At 37.0% G+C, this 27539-nt stretch overlaps 1 protein-coding gene across 1 annotated transcript in view; it reads right to left on the reverse strand.

The window, feature by feature from the left end:
- Positions 1-27539, reverse strand: part of ASXL3 (ASXL transcriptional regulator 3) — a 141372-nt gene that overhangs the window by 73871 nt on the left and 39962 nt on the right. Inside the window, exons 4-6 of the mRNA XM_031934556.1 lie at positions 12859-12980; positions 3082-3199; positions 2025-2144 (exon numbers count right to left, since the gene is read on the reverse strand). Coding sequence (XP_031790416.1) covers positions 2025-2144; positions 3082-3199; positions 12859-12980 — 360 coding nt within the window. The remainder of the gene's footprint in view (positions 1-2024; positions 2145-3081; positions 3200-12858; positions 12981-27539) is intronic.

Raw genomic sequence — 27539 nt, forward strand, 5'->3', positions numbered from 1 at the left:
ATTAGTCGAAATCCTTCAGCAACACGATATCTAACATATAAGACGTTTAGTGGCATGCAGGATTTCCTAAGAGCAGGCTTGTATATCAGTCTTTATATCTTTCAGTTGACTTTCAGTATTAAAACAAATTCTGATTCTCTAATTCATTGAGCATGGACTTCAAGATACAAAAATCAGAATACAAGAGATCCTGGGCCAGGCATGGTGGCCCACTCCCCAATCCCAGCACTTTGAGAGGCAGAGGCGGGCGGATCACCTGAGGTCAGGAGTTTGAGACCAGCCTGGCCAACATGGTGAAACCCTGTCTCTACTAAAAATACCAAAATCAGCTGGGCATGGTGGCAGTGCCTGTAATCCCAGCTACTTAGGAGGCTGAGGCAGGAGAATCACTTGAACCCGGGAGGCGGAGGTTGCAGTGAGATGAGATGGTGCCACTGTACTCTAGCCTGGGCAGTAAGAGCAAAACCCCATCTCAAAAAAGAAAAAAATAAAAAAAGAATGACTAAAGATCTGAGCCCCTGAGAGGATCCTGATAATGGCACACCTTAGTAACTTTCAGTCCTGAAGTAACTAAGGAAATAAATGGGGATGCCCCTGTGCCTTAAATTTTCATACACTCATTACATGGCACTAACTTTATGGAGGTTGGCAGCCGACTGTTTTTAACTAAAGGTCACTGACGTTTAAATTCCTTAGTGTATGATAATGTGGTAATGTTTTGGATTTTTGGTATATTCTTTATATATCATTCTCCCACTATAGTTCTCTATTTCAGAAGCTACTTACATTAAAATACTTACTTTACAACACCCAGAGTACTAGGAAAGAATATGTCCATGTATAGGTAAGTATGGTTATACACAAACACACATATTTTGGGCTAGAGAATAACTAAAATTATTTAGCCTTGAAAATAATGCAAAACAGAGAATTACACTATATTTAAAGATTTTAAATAAAAAAGATTCTGCTTTCCTAAAGGTCTCTTATTTAAATATAAATAAATCCTATTTAAAGTCTTTTTATTGGAAGTATGTCCCAAGATTTAGCAAAATGTCTGTCATATAGTAACAATTGAAAAAACTTTACTAAAAAAAATCAGATAAAATCTTGAATTTTATAAACAGATACCCTCTGCAAATAAGAATTATCTCAAGTTGCCGAGAAAGTAAGTGGCCGAACAGGTAATAAAGTTCACATCAATAAATCTGTAGTTTCTGCCAAACATTTTACAAAATATTATAATGATCCAGGTTATTATCATGACCCTATTCACAGGTTAAACAACTCAGAGAGAGAAATGAAGCCATCAGGATCCAGGTGCAACAACAAGGCAGTGGCAGTTGAGAATTCTAGTGTTCAAACTAGGATACGTTTATTTCTCTCTTTTTAATTCTCATGCTCTTTTCTGCCTGAATGCTGTTGGGGGTTCCTGATGAAAAGTTATCAGGAAAGTATGTCGAAGAAAACCTGGTGCTGACTTGAAAGACCTGTGGCCTGTGCCTCCCACATTTCTCAGCAATTTTACATTATTTTTTCAGACAGCCACTACTAAATATTTAAAGAAGCACAGACAAAAAGCAAGGAAGAGCAATGTTACTGCAGCAGACGCCACTGACAATGTACTCTCCAGTTCAGTGAACCCTTTATAAAGGTTGCATTTTTTTCTTCCGATACAGCATATTTCAATAAAGTATAACCTCGTTGCACAGACAAAGCACTACACATTAGATAGAATCACAACCCGGCAGATAATTATTTTACATGTATCAACTTTAAGTCTCTTATCTTTACCCTCTGCTTCATCCAATATTATCATCCACAAATTTAGTAATAGGCTTAAGATCATTCAGTTGTAACTATAATGTTTCCTTATTTAGCACCCTTTTTGGTTTTGATAAATGGAGGGAAATTTTAATTTCCTTGTTTAATCATTAAAAAAAAGTTCTGAGAATTTTAGATAATTTATTTGAAGAAACATAAATTTCTAAAATGTGAAATGGCATAGTCTATTAAACACTCACCTAAACCAGACTTTTTTAATCGTTTTAAGTGCTGACTTGTTTGTTTTCCAGTGGGAGATTTTTGCCCATGTTTCATTTCTTTATCTGAACTGTCTGCTTCACCATTTTTAGATTCGGATCCTAAAAAAGGAAATAGTTATTATGTCATTATCTTCTCTAGCTGTCCTCGAAAAGAAAAATCTAAAATTGTTTGAGGAACTGTAGATATAATCTCCTTTTCTAAGAGTTAATACACTACCTTTGGCCACAATCTGATTCCCCTACTGGATATAAAAAGAGAAGCCCAATAAATCAATCAAACAGAACAAAAAGCAAGAACAGATGGCCTAATAGTGGAGTCAAAACTACGTTCACTGATCTGATAGCTTTTAAAAGAAATAGAGTCAGGTCTTTTGTAAAATACACGAATAAGCTTGAACAATACTATGCCATTTTGAGAGAATACAAGACAGAGACAGGAAGATGAAGAAGAAAGGAATCGTGAAGAGAGGGAGAGATTATACCTTTATAAATAACTTTATGTTGAAGTAGGAACAGAAAATACAAACGTTAATCTACAATAAATAGAATAGTACATAACTGATAAAGTGACAGAAGGTAAATTAGAAGAAAAGGTCAGGGCTGCACTGGGGTGAGAAGAATGCTGCCAGAACACAAAAACTAATAAAGGATTTCTGATTTTGCAGCACAGGACTGAAGAATAAATTCACACTCACAAAGAACTGCTTTTGATGGTATTATATATCAGCATGTGGTCCACCCTTAAAGTTCGACATTCAAACAAAAGCCAAAGCAACAAAAACAACAAAATTCACCTACACATTTTCTTACACCTACGGTCTTCATTTGCTGATGACGAGCAAGCTGGTACATTTTTCTTTTCTAAACTGGAAATAGTCTATATTTTTGAATCACTGAGTCAAAGGTATAAGGAAATTAAGCCAAACCTTAAGTGGAAGTATTATTCAGTTTCAGAAAAAAATCATGACATCTCTCTCAGTGAGGAAGTCTCCTCCAGGAAGAAACTGGCCAAGCATATGGTATTTCAGCTCTTTACCTGAAGGCGAATCCGACTGCTCATCAGACACCTTTAATGGTGTCAAAACAACACGAGGAACAGTCTTGTTTACCATCATTGAGACTCCATTTCTTCTTTTCTGCTGCTGCCTCAAAGCCTACAAAACATAATCAAAAGATACGACATAAAAATATAGCCAAAATAATTGCTCATAATTGAATTAAATGACTCATTTGCCCATCATTAGACAGAACCTCTTAAGAGACTTAAATTCTACAGAGCCCTTAATTTCTCAGGATTCTTAATAGTTACCTTCATGTCATTTTCCCTTAAAAGCATAAAATCAGGCTTTGGCAAAGGGTATAAGCCCGAGACCATTTTCGGTATAATTCTAACAACAAAGCAGCACTTAATGGTTTCTTCTACCTTAGCACTGTGGCTTGAGAGTCCATGGAATTTGAAACTATGACTCCCAAGTCAAATGAATGTAAAATAAATGTTTCGAAACCAGGATAAAAATATATGTGTCTGCACTTCTCTCGCAGGTGCGTCCTCTCCAGCGCACCGCTCAGTCAATCAAGTTAACACTGAGTGTCATCAGTATGTACAGCATGTAAGGACTACAGTATTGATGCACTCACTCAGCCGTGGGGAGCACTGCACAAAATCACTGAACATGGCAGGAATCATTTATTTCTGTGAAGGGAATCAGTCCTAATCTTGGAAACCTTGCAGCACTTGGCTTCTGTCTGCTTGACTTTGGGCATTAACCTTCAGAACACGAACATGACAGGTTCTAGCAAATTCAGGAAAAAATGAATATGAGAATAAATCTCTCCAAATGGGAGCACTTTGTGTTTCATAAATGAATCGACCACGGTGATGATAATGTAATAAAAGACATTTAAAAGTTTTGAAATACAGCTTATCTAGCTGATCACTTTATATAGAAAATTACCTGTAATAAAAAGGGTCTTAAGCACACGAAACTGAAAAGCCATTAAATTCACAGCCATAGGAATGCTAAAACTCCTCAAAAGGTTAAAAGGCTGGCTTCATAGTGTCTCAATCCTTTTTATTCCTAGTTTCTGTGTAATTTCTACCAATTTTACAACATCACAGTTACTTGATTAATGTTCTTCGACTAAGAGTTGTCAGAATCTCCTGAAAGACTGCCTTGACTGTATTTTCCCTTGCTGTCATAAAACGATGTCCTTTTATTTGCAAAGGGTATTAGCCAATGTCCAACTTGTCAATCATAAGATTTAGCAACCAAATAATTACAGAAGTGAAAATTAAATACCATTTAAATGAGAGAAAGCATTTAAATTATGCATACAACTTATTCAGATAAGATTTAAAGCCTGATGAGAAAGTAAAAGCTTGGGAAATCTATTACAAATGATATGGTTGCTAATGATAACATAAGACATCTTTTCTTTGATTCTTACATTTACTAAGTTTTCATAAAGTACCCAGCTACTATACATGGGAGGGGGCAAAAAATACAAAGATTAATAAGATGCCATCCTTCTCACCTTTAGCCTGCTGTCAATAATACATTTAATGAGGACATATGTGTTATAAAATATTTAAGACATTTACTCTTTCTTCAAGATGTATACATAATTGCACATAAATTTTGCACATAATTGAATCAATCTGTCTAGCACTGTATAAGGATTCAAAGTACTTTATATAAATTAACCTAACAATCCAATAATAAAACAGAACACAGCAACATAGCAATTTAAATTACAATTAAGTCCATCTCTGCCCATTATGTAAGACTTCACAAAACAATTAAGCCTGCACAAAGAGTGATCAATTTTTAGGAGCCTTTATAGCATATATTTAAACTACTTCTCATGGAGAAAAAAAATTAGGCATTTTAAAAATAGTGTGTGTGTATGTGTGTGTGTGTGTGTGTGTGTGTGTGTGTGTGTGTGTGTGTGTGTGGTTAGAGAGTTTATTTTAGAAAATATTTAGGGAAAAAAAGATGAACTAACTAGAAGCTGGAATCATTAAGTCAAAGCTGGCATGTCTTTTTAGAGAATTTGTGGTAAATAATAATTAAAGCAACGAAAATTTTGACCTCAATTTCTAGAGCTGAGAGGACTCTGCTATAGAAAAATTAGTAATCAGACAGAAGAAAGCCATAATAAAAATAATGTAAGAATAAAAACCCGTAGCAATTTGTAATTTTAAAAAGACAAGGCAAGGATAAAGGAAGGTGACCAATACTGAGTCTGTTTGTATGATGTTTTTTGAATATATGTTTCCTGATCAGACAACCTTACTGTTTCTCAGTACAATATTTTTAAAAGCCCTGACACACATCATGTGTCTGTAGGCAAACAAAACTAAATGCCTACTATATAAAAAGATTTTCTTTTTCCTTTTATTGTTTTTGTTTTTGTTTTTTTTTTTTGAGATGGAGTCTCGCTCTGATGCCCAGGCTGGAGTGCAGTGGTGCAATCTCAGCTCACTGCAACCTTCACCTCCTGGGTTCAAGCAATCCTCCCACCTCATCCTCCCAAGTAACAAGGATAACAGGTTTGCACCACCACCCCTGGCTAGTTTTTTGTTTGTTTTTAGTAGAAAAAGGTTTCACTATGTTGGCCAGGCAAGTCTTGAACTCCTGACCTCAAGCAATCTCCCTGCCTCCCTCCCAAAGTACTGGGATTACAGAAGAATTTTACAGAATTTCAGAATTTTCTGAAAAACTGGCAGTGTGATGCAGTGGTTAAGGAGTTGTAGAGTTAGAGAAAGATTTAACTAACTAGCTGCTAGGTAAATGACTTGGGTCAATGTCCCTACAAAACAGAGGCAGCAGCGCAGGCAAGATGCTTTAAACAGAAAATCTGCACAACAGTGGTTATCAGAGTTTACCTCACATAGTAAATACTCAACAGATGTCATTTTTTTTCATTTATATAACTTACCCTTTCTGCAACCAATGCATTTTTGAGACCTTATTCAGCTGTACGATAGCATAAGTGCTGCTGATCCATAGTGGTGAACATGAGAGTAGTTTTAATTATTCCACATTTTAGTGAAGGATTGACAAAGAAATACATGAAATAATATAAGTGTTTCACTCACATACAAGTGCTAAGAAAATTATGCCAGAAAGAGGAAGTAGAGTAACTTGGGTGGGGAGAACCAATCTAGAGTGGGATGTCAGAAATGGCCTCTCTGGAGGCAACAAAGGAGGTGAGACATAAATGACAAGAAACTGGTTGTGTGAAAATTGTGGGATCTCCAATAAGTAAAAAAAAATAGTATCATATCCACTAGCAGGGATAACTTTTGATTACTGCAGAAATTAAAAACAAAAACAAAACAGAGTAGATGAAAAAAAGGAGTAGGGAGTTTACAGAGAAAGCAAAGAACTCCAAAATGGTTGCCAAGGCTTTATAAAGATCGGAGGACTTATATTCAGGATGAAAAACATGAGGTCAAATACAAAGCTTCCCTTCTACCCTCCCCAGACCATGCCTATGTCTCAAATCAGGAATTTCACTGCGGAAGGGTATCCTGGTTTTGTTATTCCTTTGTTTCCCCTTTCTTTTTCTCCTGAGTTCCCCAGGACTAGGATTGAGAATAGGAATGAAAGACTAGAGCAAAGTTGTCTTAACCAGTGTTGTCACAGCCATGACATCATAACCTTTTGGGAGGCAGAGGGCCAACTGCTAGATTTTTATGGCCTGCATTAGTGGATACATAAGAGGCTTTTGCTGGGAGGCCTTTGAAACTACGCTCAACACTGATATAAACCACGCTTTCTCTAGCTGACCTCCGCACTTCCCCTCAGTGCAGGCTCTATGTACTGGGTTCCTCTCATCTAAGTAGGCAGCTTTCCTAGGCAAGGTCTTTACAAATTCCCCATGCTTGACTAGCTGTTCAGCACCTGCTCAGGATACAAGCACAGTCAGCATCCTTGTCCCACTGTACAATGTGTAGCCGAGCCATTATGGTCAGCCCTCTGATTTAACAAATCTCATAATCCTTCAAAATACAAGGTTTGGAGCACACACCCCCAAATCTTGAGTTATTTTTTATACATCTGTTGGGGGTTGTTCAATCGACCATCTGGTCTCCTCTTAGTCCTTTGCGGCTATGTCTAACACCTCTCTTCCAAACAGGGTTACTGGTATCATACTGTCTGCAGCTTTGAGCTTTTGCTGAAATTCTAAGAAAACAAGAAAATTCCTATTTTACATTATGCTACATATATAATAGAAATCATCTGCAAATTAACTTGTGATTATCTGTATTTGGGTATCTCCCAGCCTGGATATTATAAATTCATGGAATAGATTAAGAAAATAGGATTAAGAGGATCACTTTAGATCGTTATGGATGCTGTGTCCTATACAGGGGTACCCGAAAAGAGGGGATGTTATTTTTTGTTGTGACAACTTGGAAGGGGCAGCTTTTTCTATTACACATCAGAGTCTTAATTAGCTAGTGGTGGCCCTGTTGATTTGTCTATAATGTGATTTATTTTGACAGATATTACATAATCGGTCTATTTGAGTCTAGATTCATTTTAGGGAAGGATATAAATGAGACACCTCCAACTGTCTCAAGCCTTAGCTGTACTGAGGAATGCTAATGGACTATCTTGTAGAACAACTTTAAATCCTGTCCTTTCAAATCCAGAAAGAAGTAACATCAAAATCAAAATAAACAAGCAGATGGTGAGTGTAAATGCAGTCTACTATGCAGAAATGTACCCTCAAGCCAGTCACATGTATAATGTTCCACTGTCCAAGCCACACAGAGTACAATTTCAATATTGATGGTATTATGAGAAGGAGTATAATTGGATTTACCAAGTTTAATGCTTCCAGGTATTATTTAATACGAAAGAAATTTACAAGCTTAACCCTGGAAATGAACGCACTTTTCAAAGAAAACACATACAACATAGCTAACCCAGTCTAGGAAAAGTAAAGATCATATCACACTCACATCAATTCAATTCTGGCTCTAAGTGCAAGGAAAGAAATCAAAAGATGCTGACTGTGCATGTTTTTCTCCAGTGACATATTGCAATACTTTCTTGCAAAAAGAGAGAGAGAGAGAAAAACCCTTTAAATAAACATTTGATTTTTCAGACAGAAAGCCTGTTAGATAGTTCTAAAAATATGGATTCGTTTTCATTCCTATCCTAATGGAAAAATAAAATAAAACTTCAAATCAGAGGCTTTTGTGTTAACTTGGAATTTTAAGCAAGTAATGCCTGCTTTATTTTAACAACGAAAAAACACAAGCAATGTAGCTTAAGAATGCACTGAATACAGTAACTCTTCCACTGAAAATCTGAAAACATCACATGCTGTGAATGCTAAAAGTTAAATGATTAGAAACACATATAGAAAACAGTGGGCTGTTTCAGGCACCAACAACTTGCACTGCCGCTAGTGTGATAAATGTCAATGCCCATGTTAGGAAACTATTATCATGCAATATAACCTTTGGAATTTCACAGTATTGGTCAAACATATAAAGCTAAAGCAAAATACCAAGAATAGATCTGCTTTGAAATATTAAAAAGAAAATGCATCTGCAACTTTATGAATAAACTCTACCACCCTAAATAAATAATGAAGGAAGTCAAATAAACCAACACAAACAACATAGAAAGGTTATGTTCACTACCATGTCACTTGCCGTAAGAGAACTCATCCTTCTTTAACCTTTCATTATCTTGTGGCTGTTTAAAATTTCTAAAATTTAATCTTCCTGAATTATAATTTAAAATGCAAAATCTAATCTTTTCACACTTTTTAGGATCATAACTAAAATACCCAGGCAGAAAGAAGACAAGGAACAAGGTAATAAATCAGCAATCTGCTGCTCTCCAGAGGCTTCTGAATATGCTTATGCAGAAAAAAAAAGACAACTACTGAAATAACACTATATTATTCATGCAGTTATACCCAACATATGATGTTAACTAACATTTTGAGGATTAGAAAGTAAAAGGGACTCAAATATTTGGGAGCAATAAAAGTATTCTATGTCAATAGTCAAGGGACATTATAGCTTCCAGATTGTCCAGCTTACAGTTACACTGCAATCAACGGTGCTGTGACATCAAAAGAGCCCACTCTCTGCAGCAACGTGCTTTAGGCAGGGGTAGAAAGTGGGGGCCTTCAGACTTAAAGTATGCCTGGCATATTTTGTAAGACAGTTTGTTTTAAATTATTTTTTTAACTCCACTTATGATTATAAAGCTATTTGGTTTTAGGAATTTGTTTAAATCTACTTCTTTCTAAGAGTCTACACTGGTTAATGTATAGACTACTAAAGTCTTACTGAATCACAACATATTTCTGATAAAATAATAATGACATATATTTGAGTGTGTGTTATCAATATGGGCTGGCACTAAAGATAAGCAGCCTCTATTCAGAAATGCTATTTTTAATAAGTATGCTGTATTGCTTTCCATATGCTATATAACAACTCAAGTATGTAGATTTTCTTGGATAGTATCAAAAATTCATCTATACTATTACATAGCATATGCTGAAAGGCAGCATTTGTGAAGAGGGCAGAATCTAAACTACGGTTCTGGATTCAAACGTCATCTCTAAGATTTACTTGCGGGGTGATCTTGGGCAAGTTACCTAACTTGGGTCTTAGTTTCTTCCTTTGAAAAATGGAGATATAAGTACATACTTCCAAGCATTTGCATGAGAATTAAATAATATATCCCATGTAAAATGGAGAGTACAGTGTCTAGAAACCATAACAGTTAATTATCAGCTAATGTAATTATTTTTAAGATCATTCTCCTGGCCCTAGGTTCATATGATTACGATTTGTGCATGTATACATACACGTGAAACATATATTCACAAACACAGATCACATGTATATGGAAATATATACATATATATGTATATAACACACTTACAAAGAATTCTGCATGGTCATAGCCATTCAGCTATCCAAAAGAAAAGAAAGCTGTAGATTTGCTGAGGTTGCTACAGCTTAAAATGCTGCATGTTCAGTCAATTTTTGCAATGCTAGTCTTAAGAAATTCAGCAATTACATGGAATCTGGGCAAAATTCTGCAAGAACAGCTTTTCTTCTAAACATGTTTCCAATATAAATTTGATTATTAATCAAATATTAGCGTATTTGCTATATATTGAGCCATATTCTCCTGGTTACTAATTTGCTATAGGTTATAAAATAGAAGTTTTAAGAAATGAATTAATAACTCTTTCAGGACATTAAGAAGCTTTCAGGACAGGATTCTTAAAACAAAGCTTAGACTCTTAAGCACGCAGTGGCAGTTCCCATGAAAATATGCTCCACAAAAAACACAAAACAAAAAAAATCACTTAAAATTGTGTAATGTTTTAGTAATTGAGAAAAATGTTCCAATAACACAAAACCAAAATGATGAAAGTACAAATTAATGATATAGAACAATACAGAAAGTTGTACCTTTATATTTCTATTCATATACAGGAAGATTTCATGGTGTGCACATTTTTCAAGTCACTAAACCCCACAAGTATGTTTCATTTATGATCCCATTTATGTTTCTTAAATGCCACAGCCACAAGTGTCCTTTTTTTTTTTATTTTATTTATTTTTTTTATTATACTTTAAGTTCTAGGGTACATGTGCATAACGTGCAGGTTACATATGTATACATGTGCCATGTTGGTGTGCTGCACCCATCAACTCGTCAGCACCCATCAATTCATCATTTATATCAGGTATAACTCCCCAATGCAATCCCTCCCCCCTCCCCCCTCCCCATGATAGGCCCCAGTGTGTGATGTTCCCCTTCCCGAGTCCAAGTGAGCTCATTGTTCAGTTCCCACCTATGAGTGAGAACATGCGGTGTTTGGTTTTCTCTTCTTGTGATAGTTTGCTAAGAATGATGGTTTCCAGCTGCATCCATGTCCCTACAAAGGACGCAAACTCATCCTTTTTTATGGCTGCATAGTATTCCATCTCTTCTGGTTAGTATTTTATTACCTGCAACTTATTTGCTGTCTGAATGAGTCACCCAGGCTTTGCTACCTACATCCATTTTTTATTTCATCAATTAAAAAGGGATCTCTGGCCGGGTGCGGTGGCTCAAGCCTGTAATCCCAGCACTTTGGAAGGCCGAGACGGGCGGATCACGAGGTCAGGAGATCGAGACCATCCTGGCGAACATGGTGAAACCCCGTCTCTACTAAAAAATACAAAAAAAACCTAGCCGGGCGAGATGGCGGGCGCCTGTAGTCCCAGCTACTTGGGAGGCTGAAGTGGGAGAATGGCGTAAACCCAGGAGGCGGAGCTTGCAGTGAGCTGAGATCCGGCCACTGCACTCCAGCCTGGGCGACAGAGCGAGATTCCGTCTCAAAAGAAAAAAAAGGGATCTCAACACCGATTTCAGTTTTGTTCTCTGGCATCTAAAACATTTCAAATGCAGTAAGTGGCAAGCTCTCCAAAGGGTACTTGACCTATGCAGGGTGAAATATACTGTTACTACCTTCAATATAATAACCAATGAATGGCAATGCTGCAGTGTCAATAATATGAAATAGGAAGGTAACATAATTCAGCATAAACATGCTAAGTTTCTTTCCTGTGTTTTCTTGTTTGAGGTACAGGAGAAGATAGGTAGAAATGTTCTAAGTCTAGAAGATTGGATGTGCATATTAAGAAGCTTTAGTGGTTGGTAGAACTTAAAAAACTCTATTTTAGAAAACACAATTTTTCTTTTCCTTGTGATAAATATGTCACTAGACTGATACCTCTAATCCTGGATCTAGTAAAGGTCATCAATGGGTGGCTGAAGGGGGAGTTGTTATAGAAGGATCAAAATAGAATGTACAAGAGGAAAGCACTTAAGGGGAAACTATGAATTCAGGGCTAAACACGTGAACCTTCCATTTACTGACACTCTTTGTGTTATCATCATACGATGGCTCCATCTAACCATAACATCTCCTCCTTTTCTTCTCTGCACAATTTAGCATTTGCCAGTATGACAGCAGTCACTATTATTTCTATGAGCCACTCACTCTACCATGTGCTTTCATCCTATTACCTCAGTTAATTCTCAGATCAATCCCAGGAGCAAGATACTATTATTTTCCACATTTTCCATATAAGGAATTTAAGATTCAGAGAGGAGAAGTAGCTTGCCTAGAGACAGCGAGTGAGTAGCAAGAATTTAAACCAGGGTATGTCAGCACCCAGAGCCCAGCCTTGTAAATACCCCCTCCTTGCACCATCTCAGTGCAAGGCCACAAAGGCCCGTACTGCCTCTGCGACAGCAGAATAATATGGCAACTTTAACTGCCATTCAGCACCAAACAACACTCATTAATGAATACTCCAGATATAAGTAAGCAACACTATTTTTCTTATTTGTAACTTAATGTATCTCAGTAACAACAAATAAATTATCATTTATTTTTATACTATCAGATAAGCACAAAAAACATAGAGATGTTATTTTTTAAATATGCAATGCATTTATGAACCCAACAGATATATTACTATAAATCACACAGACACACAAAATCTTAATACAAATTTTTATATATTTTCAGTGGATGCATATTCCTTCTTCTATTTTACATTAAAATTTTCAGTCAAGTCTCTCCTAGTTTTTTTCTTTTATCAAAGATTAAAATTATTGAACTGAATATCATGGATGGGGTTGAATTCAGGAAAATTCTGCTTTCTGATTCCTAGGTTCCTACTTACTTGATCAGCAAAACAAACATTACCTCAAGTACATAGAACTGAAGGATAAAGAATAAATGGCAGCTATCTTACCTGTTTAAGAGCCTTTTTGGTGTGCTGCTGGAAGGAAGACACTAACTTGCTTTGCACTGCTGTGTTAGTAAGGCTTGAATCTCGAGTGGAAGATGCTTCATCAGTTACCTGCTTCGAACAAACTAGAAACAGAAAGAGATAATGATATTACTAATTTGAATTCCTTTTTTTATATCCACTGTAATTACACACTTGGAGCTTTTCTCCAATTGAAAATGGATACCTAAAATAAAGCAAAATAGCACAGCAAAAAGAAGGGTATCTAGATACAAAGAAACGGAATCATTTAATAACTGTGTGGCCACAGTTCCATTTAACCTTTTTAAGCCTTCCTGTCCTTACCCGCAAATTGATGATAATTTCTATGCCACTGAACTATTGTATGGACATAAAAAATAGACAATATCTGCCTCAGGAGTTGGGAGTCAGTAGGTACTATCTGAATTTGAATATGAAGATTGAGCAATGCATAGTATTCTGAAAAAAAAAAATCTAAATCAATGCAATTGTTTTAAATCTACCCAGCCTCACAGGTATTACGATTCTTCTACTTAACAGCCTTACTAATAGAATCTGTGACCTATGGGACATGTTTATTTTCTTCTATGGGCTGAGTCATAAAGCATGGATAAGGAAAAAAGAAATCTGAGATGCTTGTTACCAACTCAAGATAATTATTTTGAGGAAAATGGTGCTCTGACAGACATGTTGTCTATTCTATAGAAGACATTTTCTTCCAAAAGACTGCTTTTTAGGAGAATCAACGTCTCACTGACTTGGGTGACCAAGCAGAGCCCACAGGCAGTGTCTGCTCTCTGAAACCCACGTTCGAGCCAGAACTCTACCTTTAGTTCTCCTCAAACTGAGAGACTTCTGAGTCCTCATTTGACTCCTCCTCAAACTGAGAGACTTTAACACTGAAATGGTTTGAGTAGGAGCACAGATGCAGGCCCTTTTCTGTATACACTGGGGGAGAAGGAGTTTGGAAAATCAAAATGAGGAAGTACTATGATTAGCGACAGAATGGAGGCATATGTCAAAGGCAGGAGGCAAGAGGAAGTCAGAAGAAAATAACTTGAGAACATATTGTAAAAAAGCTCAAAACATGACTTTTTAAGGGTACCAGGGTTAATGCTAATTCAAGAAAACTTTTCAAGTGATGGCAACTTGAGAGGTTTCTGACCTGAGTTTGAAAAGAAGGTGAAGAAGTAAAAATTATTGTAGCAAAAAATGGGAAGCACAGGCATATGCACCTTGAGAACACTCAAGTGGCTTTTGATAGACTCAAACACACCTTGCCTAGAAATAATCATGCAGTCCGTGAGAGACAATTTTGGGAAAAAAAATCAAATTTTTTGTTAATACAGAAAGTAATCAGACAAATGAACAAATTTAGGAAAATAAAATAACTGTTAGTTATTAATGCAAGACACTTCCGGCATGTGATCTGATTTAATCCTTGTAGCTTTCTTGTAACACAATAAGGTACATATTTCTATATTCGAGAAAGAAAACTAGAGCTCAGAAAGGTGAAATAACTTGCCCATGGTCATAGAGCCAATGAAACTGCAGAGATAGGATTCAAGGCCAACCTAGTCTAGCTTCAGAATCCATGATTTTTCCACTTAAAATATTCGGTTTCAAAAGTCAAGATCTGATACAGAAAATATCGTATCGAAAGAAGCATAATTTAGTTGCGTGATACTGAAACTAGAAGTTAACAAAGGCCAGGGGAAACAAGTCACTCAGCCCCTGACAAGGAAAAATTGAGAACTGTGAGTAAGTGACGGGTCTAGGAAATACTATGGTTGAAGTAGCAAAAAGATTTGCGGATGAATATAGTGAGAAAAGTCACTGAATTAAAGATCAGATGACTTTTTAACTTAATATGATTTTTTTCCTTAAGATGGTCTAAATGTTCTAGTTAAGAAATAGTTTATTAAGTTGATCACATAAACTATGGTTCCTAGGCTTCTCTCCTTAAAATAATCACTAGAAAAATTTGTAACACCTTGCCAAAACTTATTATTTATCAAGAAATATTATAAATAATCATCAGTTTATAGTCTAAACACAAATTTATAGTATTTACTGATAACACAGGTAGTCTTTTCAATGTTCTGAAGTCTCTATGAAATGTGACCAACTGAGGAGGTGACAGAGAGATGGCAGATAGAATATATGATTCCAAATGAACAGATCTCATGTACGCCCAGCCAAATGTAAAATGTAAAGTGATCCGCCCGTCTCGGCCTTCCAAAGTGCTGGGATTACAGGCTTGAGCCACCGCACCCGGCCAGAGATCCCTTTTGAATTGATGAAATAAAAAATGGATGTAGGTAGCAAAGCCTGGGTGACTCATTCAGACAGCAAATAAGTTGCAGGTAATAAAATACTAACCAGAAGAGATGGAATACTATGCAGCCATAAAAAAGGATGAGTTTGCGTCCTTTGTAGGGACATGGATGCAGCTGGAAACCATCATTCTTAGCAAACTATCACAAGAAGAGAAAACCAAACACCGCATGTTCTATTTCTGACCTAGGAAACCATCAGACATTGGGATACCTATTTCAGTATCAGCATATACACTGTATAATTTCGGTTAAATTTATTATGGCACTATGTTGATAGTGATTGACATCTATTTATATATGTTGTATCCAAAAGAAAGATTCTATTCAATTTAGAGTCCAGGACTTCAGATGGAGGGCAGGACAACACTTGAAACTGCATTAAGGAATACCATGCAGTTTGTTCTAAAAATGATTCATTTTCCTTAACCCACTGCTTTATCTTATACACTCCATTCTAGACCCAAGAAAAACATCAAGAATACCTGGGCGAGGTAGTCAATTTTCTCCCTAATCCCTCTTACTGGAAGTCGTTCCTGACTTTATTTCTCCAGATCAAAGCATATTTCCCTAATTATTTACTTCCCTAATTATTTATTGACACAATAACTATAGAACCTTAAAGAAAAGCAAAATGTAACAGAAAAAAAATATGTGATTGTTCCTTTGGGTTGAATAATTTATTTCTAAGAAAACAAAAATCAGGAAAGAAAAAATGGGTGGGACATATTTGCAATTCACCCATATGCTTCACTCAGTGTGCTCATATACATTTTTAAATTACTGACAAATATGGACCTTTTTTCATGGACATTTAAGTTGCTTTATTCATTAGTTTTCCATGCATATGACGTGAAAATATCTGAATCTAAAAACACTAATTCACTGAGTGCAGCTGGCCTGTGCAGGTTTATGCAGATTCATATTCTGACAAAATGCAAGGTTTTCACTTCTACTTAGTCTTGCAGCTTTCTTAATAATAGATGTGATAAATAAATAATGAAGGATTCATTTTAAACAGTTGCCTGAATATTTATCTAACAGACTGACTTTGGCCTCTGAAATACAAGCCAAAGGAAAATTAATGTTAAAGAAAGAATCAGGGAAAATCCCTTGCATGTAAAATTACAACAGGAGCCAGGAAACTGAAGAATTAGGACAGATGTTTTATCCAATAAATATCAAACACTGACATGCAGTTTAGAAAGTGATATCTTCTTGGCACTGAGAACAGAACAGGAGCTATCTTTTCTAACTGTGTACTGGCATGATCACAAAACTAATGCCAGGACCTTACACCTTGAAATCCCACAATACAGCCTGTCCTTTTCAAATTGAAGATGAGGAAACAAAATGAGACTACTTCTTCCTAGAATTTTTATCATTCCACATTTTTAAAAAGGTATAAAAATACTATTTCTGTCTACATTTTGCTTGCCTACCAAAAATAGGCAAGCCAAAAGGATAGTTAAAAGCTAATCTGCTGATTTTAAACTTGTCTCTGATTACCTCTACTCTTACTCCCCAAACCCTCCCTCAAAACACTCTATTTAGAAGACCTGCGAGCAAAAGGAGGTGGGAGATTATAGGTAACCATGAGACAGCCTTGAAGGCTAGAGAACTGGTAACTGCTCCAGTAAAACTGTGGGCTTCAGTGTCTCCAAGTTGTCTCTCTCTCCTTTTAATTTACCATTCAACTTGAAAATACTATTGAACTAGAAAATGCAGATTAGAGTTCCTATTTTTAAAGCTGCATGCTAGGGAGGGGATATGGCTGGTATTCCCTCCTAATATAAGTACTAATCCACTGACAGGTGTACAAGAGGACACCCACAATTGTAACTGTGACCTACAACCCAGGATATAATGGAGCAATCAGAATGCAAACTTGGTATGTCTCTTTTGTCTCACATTCTGCCTACCTCCCAATTCTCACCCTCTATAATCCAGCCAATCTGGAGAGTCTTCAGTGTCTTCTGAACACATCTACTTGCTGTGTTTGTCTTACTTGGTCTGATTGTCCCTTCTCCAAATATCCTTTCCCAGCACTCTGCCTGGCAAACTCATCTTGGCAGTCCAAATTCTAAACAGCTTCCCCCAAAGCTTCTCTGACTATCCCAGCTTCTGAGGTAGACTTGCTCCTCCCCTAGCCATGCTGTCTTGGAATTTAGTGTACGAATTCATGACAGTCCCTGCAATGCTGGTGCTGTCGTCTGCCTCAGCAGCCACAGGCTCAGAAACTCAGGGACTTATATGCAAAGATGGGCACAGAACAGTCGATCTATTAGTGTTCACTGAATTTTTTAAAAATCAAATTTTAAAATACCAAATTCAAAAATTTTGTTTAAAGTATTTTTGAAGTTAACTTTAAACTATGATTTTTAAAAAGAATTCATGAAAGTGGAGGTCAGTAGAGCTCTTTTTTATGTAAAAGTATGTATAAAATGAATTGTTGTAAACTTGAAAATAGAAGCCTTCTTGAATTATTTTCCCAAATTATTGTACAGTCAATTAGGGATAATATTAAAGCCAAATGACAGAATTTCCTATGAAAGACAGTAGGAAGTTGCACGACCTGCCACTAATTATAGATAGATTTCTCTTTGCCATCTTTACTCATTGCCTTATTTAACGAGTAAAGTCACAGTTTTGTGCTTTTGCATGGGGAAATAAAAATAAAATTTAAAGTCAAAATTAGAAATCACAATGCTTACATAAAATGGCAGAAGCTGTGTGGGTGCAGAACCACAACACAGACCAGGATCTGTACATTATATAGTCGCTGCAAAATAGATATTGTGTACTATTAATTGCTCTCTGTCCCACTGAGCCACCCAATAAGTAACAAGCTATCTGAGGAAACTGGTGCTCAAAGACCTAATAAAGACAAGGAGGGGAGCAGTCTTTTACTAATTTCATTTCTGTAAGTTCTCTTTCCAAACACTCCCTTTCATTCTTATGAATAATCAGACTAGATGTTCTCAAATCACAACAGTTTTCTGTATGAATGATCTTGACATACACTATAGGCTTAAAAAAAGTTATATGAATAAAAAATTTAACTCAAAGGATACATAGTATATTAGGAATAACACTGTGGTAGACTGTTAGAAGTCAATAAAATCTGAACAGAGGGCTGGGTCTTAGAGGAAGTTTACTGGTTTATTGATTAATCATTCATTCAATTGCACAACTTTTATTGAATACTTTCCCTCATGCCAATCACTGTATAAGATGCTGGGGGAAAAACAGTGAAAAAGATCCAATACCTGAGTTGGAGGCTGTAAGAATTTTTAAAAACTGTTTTCAATGAACAATAGAACATTAATTCTACCCGAGGAAAACTACCGATGAAAACTAAACAATAACAAATTTGTTTTGAAAGATCAACAAGCAGACAATTCAGAAATATTCCCAAATGGCAAATAATCACAAAAGTTTATGTTTGGGTTATACTTTGTTTTATGTACAGTATTTACATCTGAAATTGCGTAAATCATATATTTTGGATATATATAGCCAGAAAATACATGCTACAAATTGTTAAAAAGACTTGAACAGGAAAAACTATCTGACTCCAATTAAATCATGCCTGAACTCCATTTTTAAAATCCTTTTTGCATTCAGCCTACACAGAATTGCCTTTTCTAAAAACATTTGTTTCAATATAGGTATAGGTATTTGGGTTTTAGCAAATTTCCTTGTTACATTAAAAGAAAATCCAAAGGCTATAGGTCGCCAAGAAAAGTCAGTAATTAAATAAATTAATAAATTGCTAGTAATACTAGCAATAGAATAATGGGAACAGCAACTTTTTCCTAAGACCCTTTCAGAGGACAAGGAGTCTAAAAATTATAAGCACTGATGCTCTCGATAATATTTAGTACAATATCTTCTATAACGAAACATACCTAACATAACTGGAATGATTACTATATAACCTACTTCATTAGCCCAATGAAGCCCCTTCTTATTCAGAAGAGATTTTCAGGAAAAAAGAGCAAAATAAACCAAGAGGAATGTTGACTCAGATAATAATTATACCAACCATATGCATCAGTGAGAACATGCTGCTGCAAAATGTCATCATGCCAGAGACCTTAGTGATTTGGGTGGCTGATATCATATGGTGCAAATGCCATTCACCTGCCACAGAAATGCATATGCCACCATCTCATTACAATGGCTACAAAGGGTTCACAAACATTTTGATTAGAACACCGAAGCTCCAAAGGTAACTAGGAAGACCACTGTATACACTAAAGGTGTAGCTATAAGAATCTCTCCTACAAGCCGTACTCAATTTACCAGCCAGGCCAATTTAGTTATACTGTTATCTCTGGATATTCATAAAAATATCTCCTTAAACACAGAAGAGAGAAAACTCAAACCAAAAAATAAATATATTTAGTAGGAAAAGCATATATTGTAGTTACCAGTAGTTAGGTTTAGCCACCTAACCTCCTCCTACCATAGAACCAACAAGGATTTCGCTCACAGGGTAATGGAGATTAATAATACTATATGCTGTTTGTGTGGGGAAAATAACATCAGAGGCTATTTATTTTATACTGGTATAACCCCTGTGATCTTCCACACTGCATCAGGTTTCTGAAACATCTGCACAGAAATAAAGCAATCAGCCTAGAAAATGAGAAACAGAAAAAAGTGGACAGGAAGGAGATCAGCAAAAGGTTGGTACAGGTCAAGGTTAAGTGTTTCATTCATGGGCATCACTACTAATTACTTCATACCTTACCATATAAACTATGAACTCCAATGTACGATAAAGGGGAATCAGGTTAGCTATCCAGAAGGCAGTTTGAGAAATGGTTATACAATGTAACTGTAAAGAAAAGTGAGAGTGAATTATCTGGCATCAATGAAAAAGTACTTTTTTAAAAGAACATGAGTGTTTTGTTCATATGTACAGTCACAGATTATATAAATCAAACAGAATATTGGCTAGTTAAGATGGATAATTGAGGGAATACCTTCAATTCTGTTTTTATTTGAGAAGGAGTTTGTTGGTTTATTATGAGATCAGATTCTGTTCTCTATCTGTATATTATGAAATATTTCTCTCACAATTCAAGAAGAGAGGTGAAAGTATGCTTAAATGGGTCACTTTGTCGCACTTAAAAAGAAAACTTTTTCCTACATGAGTCCGGACTATTAAAAATGACCAAAATCCATTTAGACAAGAATGAAGTTCACAATTCAAGAGGAAATACGTAAGAAAAAGAGGTCTCTAAAAGATAAAAGAAACGAAAAGTATCTGTAAATAATGTTTGAAAGAGTTGGGATAAGTCGTTTAGAGCAGTTAAGATGAAGGGGTGACCATCTGTTGTTTATCATCAGAGCACAGAAAAAATAAAAAAGAAGGAAATTAGTTTAATTAAAAGCATAAAAGATTTCAACATAAAGAAAAAATCCTTCTCTATAAAAGTTATCAAGAACACAGGGAGAAGTATAAAGGTGACTGTGTGATTTCTATCCTCCTGATCATATACTAATAGAACATTGTCTACTTCAATTGACTGGTTTAAGAAAAACACTGGTAGGAGAGAGGAACCAGGGCTTTAGGATCTTTTGAAGTTCCTCATGCTTCTTGTGAACTGTATAATCTGTGGGCTGGGATAAAAGAAAGGAGAAGGAGAAAGAGTGGGCAGTGGAAGTTCTATATCCTGCCAGTGGTCATTTCTGACTCTGAAGATTATTCACTTTCCTCTGTGTTCTCTTCAATGTGTAACTAAAACAACATAATTTTCACATACTTAACTTTCTCTAGTCCACCAATGTAGGGCAGGTGTCTCCATGAGCTAACAAAGCTGTTGCCTAAAATACAGAGCTGTTGAATGAAAGACAAATTAGCTTAACCCCCCAAAATTAGGGGAACTGGTTCAGGCACAGAAGGAATATCCTTCCTGTCACCTGCAAGATTCTTAGGAATGGCTGCCGGGTAGTTGGTCACGCTGTGTTGCCTTTCTCCACGATCCTGTAGAAGCCTGTTGACACTCTCCTACCCCCACCCTCCTGAACACAAAGATGCAGACACACACCATCCAATGTAAAACTACACTGGAGCATTCACAGGCAAGTTACTGTAAAACCTCCAGCAAAACAAGACCAGGAATACCAACTGACACTGGGTAGGTGAGCAACATCTTCCAAAGTTACTCAAAACACTCCCTTCACAATTCCACGGTCACCCTCATTTTCCTTTTTTGTAGGCTTGTATAAAACTGCTTCATGAGCTGTCAGTGTGACTGCTCCCCAGGGTGTCTGGACCTTTTTAATGTATGCCCCAATTTCTCCATGAAGCTTCTCATCTGCATGTAACTGATGTCTCAATTGAGATTATATTCACACTTCAGGCCTCCTTAACACACTTTTCACTTTTGATAAAACACCCCTCAAACTGTAGCCTCTGAGCCAATGAAAACAAAGAGTGAGCTGAGTAACGTTTCATTAAGTTAACACAACTCTGCCAAGAATCACACAATCAGAAACCCACTTATAAAACTGGCCATAAAGAATAATGAAAAAGGACTCCATAAAATTCTTCAAATGTTGGAATCATTATTTGCCCTGGGATTTAAGGTCTAAAACATAAGATTCTTCCCTGCTCCACGCCCCCCCGCCCACAACAGAGACTTTTAAAATACGAATTCTCTTGTTAGAGTGCTGCTTCCTCCCTGAAAGTCATTAGGGTTAAGAGCAAGCAGAACCTTTTTTGATCTCTGTGAATGAAATGTGTACAATCTCTAGTTTCCTTATTTAAAAATAAATATATAGGATGGTTACTGTTGATTTTAAGCATGAACTATATTAGGGCCACAAAAAGAGAAACTCAATTTTTCTTGTTAATAATAATTTATAGATAGAGGATGAAGAGGGTGAAGACTGTCTATTGATGGTATCATTTCACATAAAATATGTATGAATTCTGCAGACCAGCAACACATTGTGAGTCAACTTAATATGTGTTAGGAAACTCATGATGTATCAATGTATTATGCTCAGAAAACAACTCAGACACAAACATACCCATAAATCTCTGACTAAAATAGACCATAAAATTTATAATATTTTATTTGGGTGACACAGATTTATACTTATACAGCCATAAACGGTCATGGGTTGTCAACACAAATATATCAAGTAATTCACCTAAATCACTCTTTGATATCTAAAACTTAGGTTTTAAAATGTCAACAGTTTACATTCTCAAGTCTAATTCTTATTAACTTGAGAAACTATTCAGAAGTCAAACAAACACACAAACACAGTTCTGTGTCTTGTAAATTCCATAATTAATAATATACCACTTTTCCTACATTGTAAAATTTTGCAATAAAACCTTGTAACAAAGTACCTTGGCAACACATCTCCCACTTTAAAAGAATGTTTCCCTGCCCAGTTGATTCCAAGAAGAGGACTAAAGTATTATAATCATTATCTTAATTCTGCCTAAGGACTCAAGTGTTAATGACTGGAATTGAACTGCTAAAATTTCTTTCTTATCAGTTTTTACAAAATACTTTCTTCTCAACTACTTCTCTGCTTATCCCCTAAATGGTACCGCAAATGCCAATAAATAGTTGTCAATCTGATATAACACTATGGTAGCAGAGGCTTATTCTTTCAACGCATCAAGGGTATGTTACAAATTGATGGTTAATATTCTTCTCAACACTCCCCAGTCTTTCATCCCAAAGGATGAATATAAGAAGGAAAGATGAACAAAATAGCAAAACAGATGATGTAGTCATCCCCCACTCCCTTCTCCCTCCTTCCCTACTTTTCCCTCCCACACCCCTCTCTCTTGCTCCCTCACACACACATCCACTCATATACCCAACCTCCTCTCTCTGATCACATTTTCAAAGTTTATTTGTACAGCTGTAGTGAAGTGTGGAAAGTATATCCATTCTAACTTTTGGTTCAAATATATATTAGAAACAGAGTAAGGAAGGAAATCACCTAAAGCAGAGTTTCCTGACATTTATTACTGAATTGCAAGAAATCAAGAAATCATGTGGTATGCCACTACTTCATTGGGATAAGCAAGGGGTTCCTCTTTGTCAATGTCTTAAGTTTAGGATCATAATAGATGTGTGCTAATGTTAGAAAGGCAAACTGTACCAGTGATGACTGGCTAGTAAGTGTTCCCTGCGGTTCCAGGCAAGGTATTAGAGTAAGGAGAGCCTGGCCTTTGGTGTCACACCTGCGCTTACAATTTGGATGGCACATTTAACCTAAGTTTGTTCCCTCACAGGTAAAAATAAAAGTACTCAATACATTTTCAATATCTAGGTTTGAAAATGTGTCCTGAGGCTAGATTAATAAGCTATACCCAGAGGTACAGGGTACTTACATGGAGATGCAATTGTGGTTTGCAATAAGATGCAAAAGTGAGCAAGTCAAGGAATACTCAAGGAAATAAGCTATTTACTATTCTTTCAGTGATTTCCCAAAGTTATTTCCTGAATGCAACTTCAAAGAGGTCAGGAAATCTAACTTTTGTCACATTAGCTGGAAATGTTTGGGTATGTGTTATTTGGTGAAGCGCCTATTCACATTTTACATGAGGGAAGTTTGCTTATCCCTGCTTTGGTTTCACTATTGGCCGAGTGCTCTCATGCTATCTGTCACCCTTTCTCAGCTACTAAACTCCCATGGTTTCCTCTGGAATTTAGGATTAGTCATTACCAAAATCTCCTGCAGCCTCCATATTTGCTCTGAAAACTCCCTTTACTTCTTAATATATAAAATCTGGCTGTCTTCCCAGCCAGGACACTGGCTCCTCTGGAATGCTCTCAGGTGGTAGCTTTTTTCTTTTCTACACCTCTTGTACCACTGGGCCTGGAAACAGAATAAGTGACCTATATTCCCCTCACTGTTCCCTCCAAAACATTCTCCCTCCCTGGTTCCTATGATGCCCCCAGCATTGTATCTCATGTCATCAGACTATATTACTAACTATTCAACCTACTGTACTTATCTGCCAACTCTTGGTTATTTTTCATTTTTTGAGTATGTTAGCTGCTAATATGACATCCTGTCAATGTTAGTTCTACTATAATTGTCTGTTTCAACATCCATGCTGATGATTCTCTAATATCTTATGCAAGGGTCACCACCAGCCTTTAAAACATCTTTGTGCAAAAAGGAAAAGGCAATCTTTTTTCCAGATGGACCCAGTTCCATCCCACAGCACTAGGCTGGGCAAATGGAGGGGTGCTGAATGCCCAGCACCCCTCCATTTGCCACCTCATTCAGGCAACTCTTTGAGTGCACACATGGCCTAAGCATTCTTGATAGCCTGAAACCTAGCCCCCTTCTTTCTTATCAGCTCGGAAAATACATCCCATAATAGTATCCTAAATTCAATCCATGCATTCCACTCTCACATCACTTACACTTCCAACTCATTTCCTTTAGCACACCAAATCAAACAACCTTTTCACACCAATGAGACTTCCTTCTTCACACTATCCTTCACTCACCTCCACATCGGCTTAAATTCTATGGACGGCCGGGCGTGGTGGCTCAAGCCTGTAATCCCAGCACTTTGGGAGGCCGAGATGGGCAGATCATGAGGTCAGGAGATTGACACCATCCTGACTAACACGGTGAAACCCCGTCTCTACTAAAAAAAAACACAAAAAAGTAGCTGGGCGAGGTGGCGGGCGCCTGTAGCCCCAGCTACTCAGGAGGCTGAGGCAGGAGAATGGTGTAAACCCGGGAGGCGGAGCTTGCAGTGAGCTGAGATCCGGCCACTGCACTCCAGCCTGGGCGACAAAGCGAGACTTCGTCTCAAAAAAAAAAAAAAAAAAAAAGAAATTCTATGAACATTTGCCTTCATTACTCCACTTCATATACCCTTAACTCCTTTCTTCCTTTCTTGCTTCATCATTCACATTTGGCAAAACCCCAGCGTCAGTCACTATACACCTCCTCTGTGCTTGCAGAGTGGTCCTAAACATGACTGGAGAAAAACAGACAACCATGTAGGTTGGTCTCCTAGTAAATTCAGGATGAATAACCTTAAGAACGTCCTTAATGCTATCAGACTCTCTCAGACAAATATTTTGTATCTTCTCCTTAAGTCTACAAAACTACCTCCCCTATTCTCACTCTTAACTGATGGACTTGTTTTCTATTTCACTGAGAAAAATAACACACACAGAAGCAAACTTCTATGAGCCCCTTCCACATGTACTTGCCTACCTTCACTTCTACTGAAATACCCTCGCTTTTCCTACTGCCTCCTTTGGAGCACTTGTCTACATCTCTTGCTAAGACCAATCTTTCCATTTGCTGAATAGGTCCCATTCTCCATCATCTAACCAAGGCATGACAACAGAACACCCCTGCCATATTATCAATTTTCCTCAACTGAAATGTTCCCATTAGTGAATAATTTTCTAATAATCATTTCCCATTTTTTAAACTGTCTCTTGATTCTTTCCTTTCCAGTCATTTTCCCATTCCATTCCTTCCCTTGACCTCAAAATTCCTTGAAAGAATTGTCTACACTTGTGGTCTCTAATGTCTCTCCTCCCATTCTCTTGAACCCACTTTATTCGAGGTATGGTCTTACGATTCCACAAAAATTACCATTGCCAAGTTCATCAATACCCTCATAAAGATAAATCTAGTGGTAATTTCCTAATCTTCATCATGAATTCACATTATCAAAAGCATTGACACATTTGAGTAGCTTCACCCTCAGAAATACTTTCTTCATCCAGTTTCCAGGACAGAAAATCTTACCGTGTCCATTTACCTTCAGTCTCACTGTTTTCTACACTCTCTCCAAGCTCTTAAAATTCAAGTGCCCCTGAGCTCAGTCTTTGGGCCTTTTTTCTTTTCTATTTACCTTCAGTTACTTGGTAATGTCATCCAGTTTCCCGTCTTTAACTACCATCTATAAACTGGCCACTTCCAAATCAGTATCTCCAACAAGGATCTTTCCCATAAATTTCAGACAGATAAAATCAGTTACTTAAGACATCCACCTAGATATTGAAAAATAATCTCATGTCCAGAACTGAGCTCCTGATCAACAACACCCCTGCCCTTAACTGGTTCCCTTGAAGATTCTTCCATCTAAACTAAGGATAATGCTATTGTTCAACCTGCTCACATACTCAAACTCTGGAGTCATCCCCAAGTCCTTTCTCTATCTCACACTCACATTTATCTGTCAGCAGCTTCTGTCGGATCTACCAGAATCCAATCACTTTTCATCTCATCCACTGCTACTACCTGCCTTCAAATCAACAACAACTCTCTTCTAGATTACGACAATAGCTTTCTAATGGGTGTCCCCGTTTTTTTCCTTGTTCTCGTATCTTTTTCATAGTTAGTGATCCTGCTAAAACCTACATGTGGCCATTGCCTTTCTAGCTCAAAACTCTACAATGGCTTAATTTCTCACTCAAAACAAAAGCCAGCATCAAGGCACCATATAACTTGGCCCCCTAACTTCCCTGGTTTTGTTTCTCACCATACTCTCCCTTGTTCATTTTGGCCTCACAGCCACACCAGCCTCTTGCTGTCTCTGGAATATTTCAGACAGTCTCCTGCCTCAATGCCTTTGTAATTGCTGTTCCCTCTACCTGGAGTTCTCTTCCGTGAACGCCTGTTCTCTCATGTTCCTCAGGTCTTTTCTAAATGTAACCCTCTCCCCCACTCCCTTATTTATTTTGCCCTATATTACTTGTCACCACTGAATAAGCTATACATTTTAGATATTTACTTTGCTTATTTTCTCTCTCTCAAAGAAAATAAGCTTCATGAGAGATTTGCTTTTGTTTTTCACCACTGTAACTGCAATGTCAAGAATAGTACTTGGCACGTGAAAGAAGCTCAGTATATATGTTGAGAGAGCACACGAGCACTCACCCAGGCAAGAGCGCCACACTAGGAGCAACTGTAATAAGATTCTCCTTCACCCTCCTGAAAGCGAAAAGTATGCCCCACTCACCTCCCCTTTTTGAAAGCCAGAAATTACTGTGATTCTCTGCCTTTTCCCCTCTCTAATCACAAGGACCAGCCAGGGTTCACACCATTACCACAACAATTGGGAGGATGCTCAAAAAGCCTGGGAATAGGGACAAGTCAGACGAAAAGTAAAACATCCATAAAGCAGTCTGCAACCATTCTTGTAATTTCCTTACGACAATAAGCTGTGTTTTTCCTATATTAAATTCACAAGCTTTGCTACAGATCAGAAAGGAACTGAAGCAGTATCAGTCTTACAGGGTCTATCAGTACACAAGTTTAAACGGCAAGGGCATTCAGTGAGCATGCAGA

This window comes from Piliocolobus tephrosceles, chromosome 18 (assembly GCF_002776525.5).
Source record: "Piliocolobus tephrosceles isolate RC106 chromosome 18, ASM277652v3, whole genome shotgun sequence".
NCBI classification, from domain to species: domain Eukaryota; kingdom Metazoa; phylum Chordata; class Mammalia; order Primates; family Cercopithecidae; genus Piliocolobus; species Piliocolobus tephrosceles.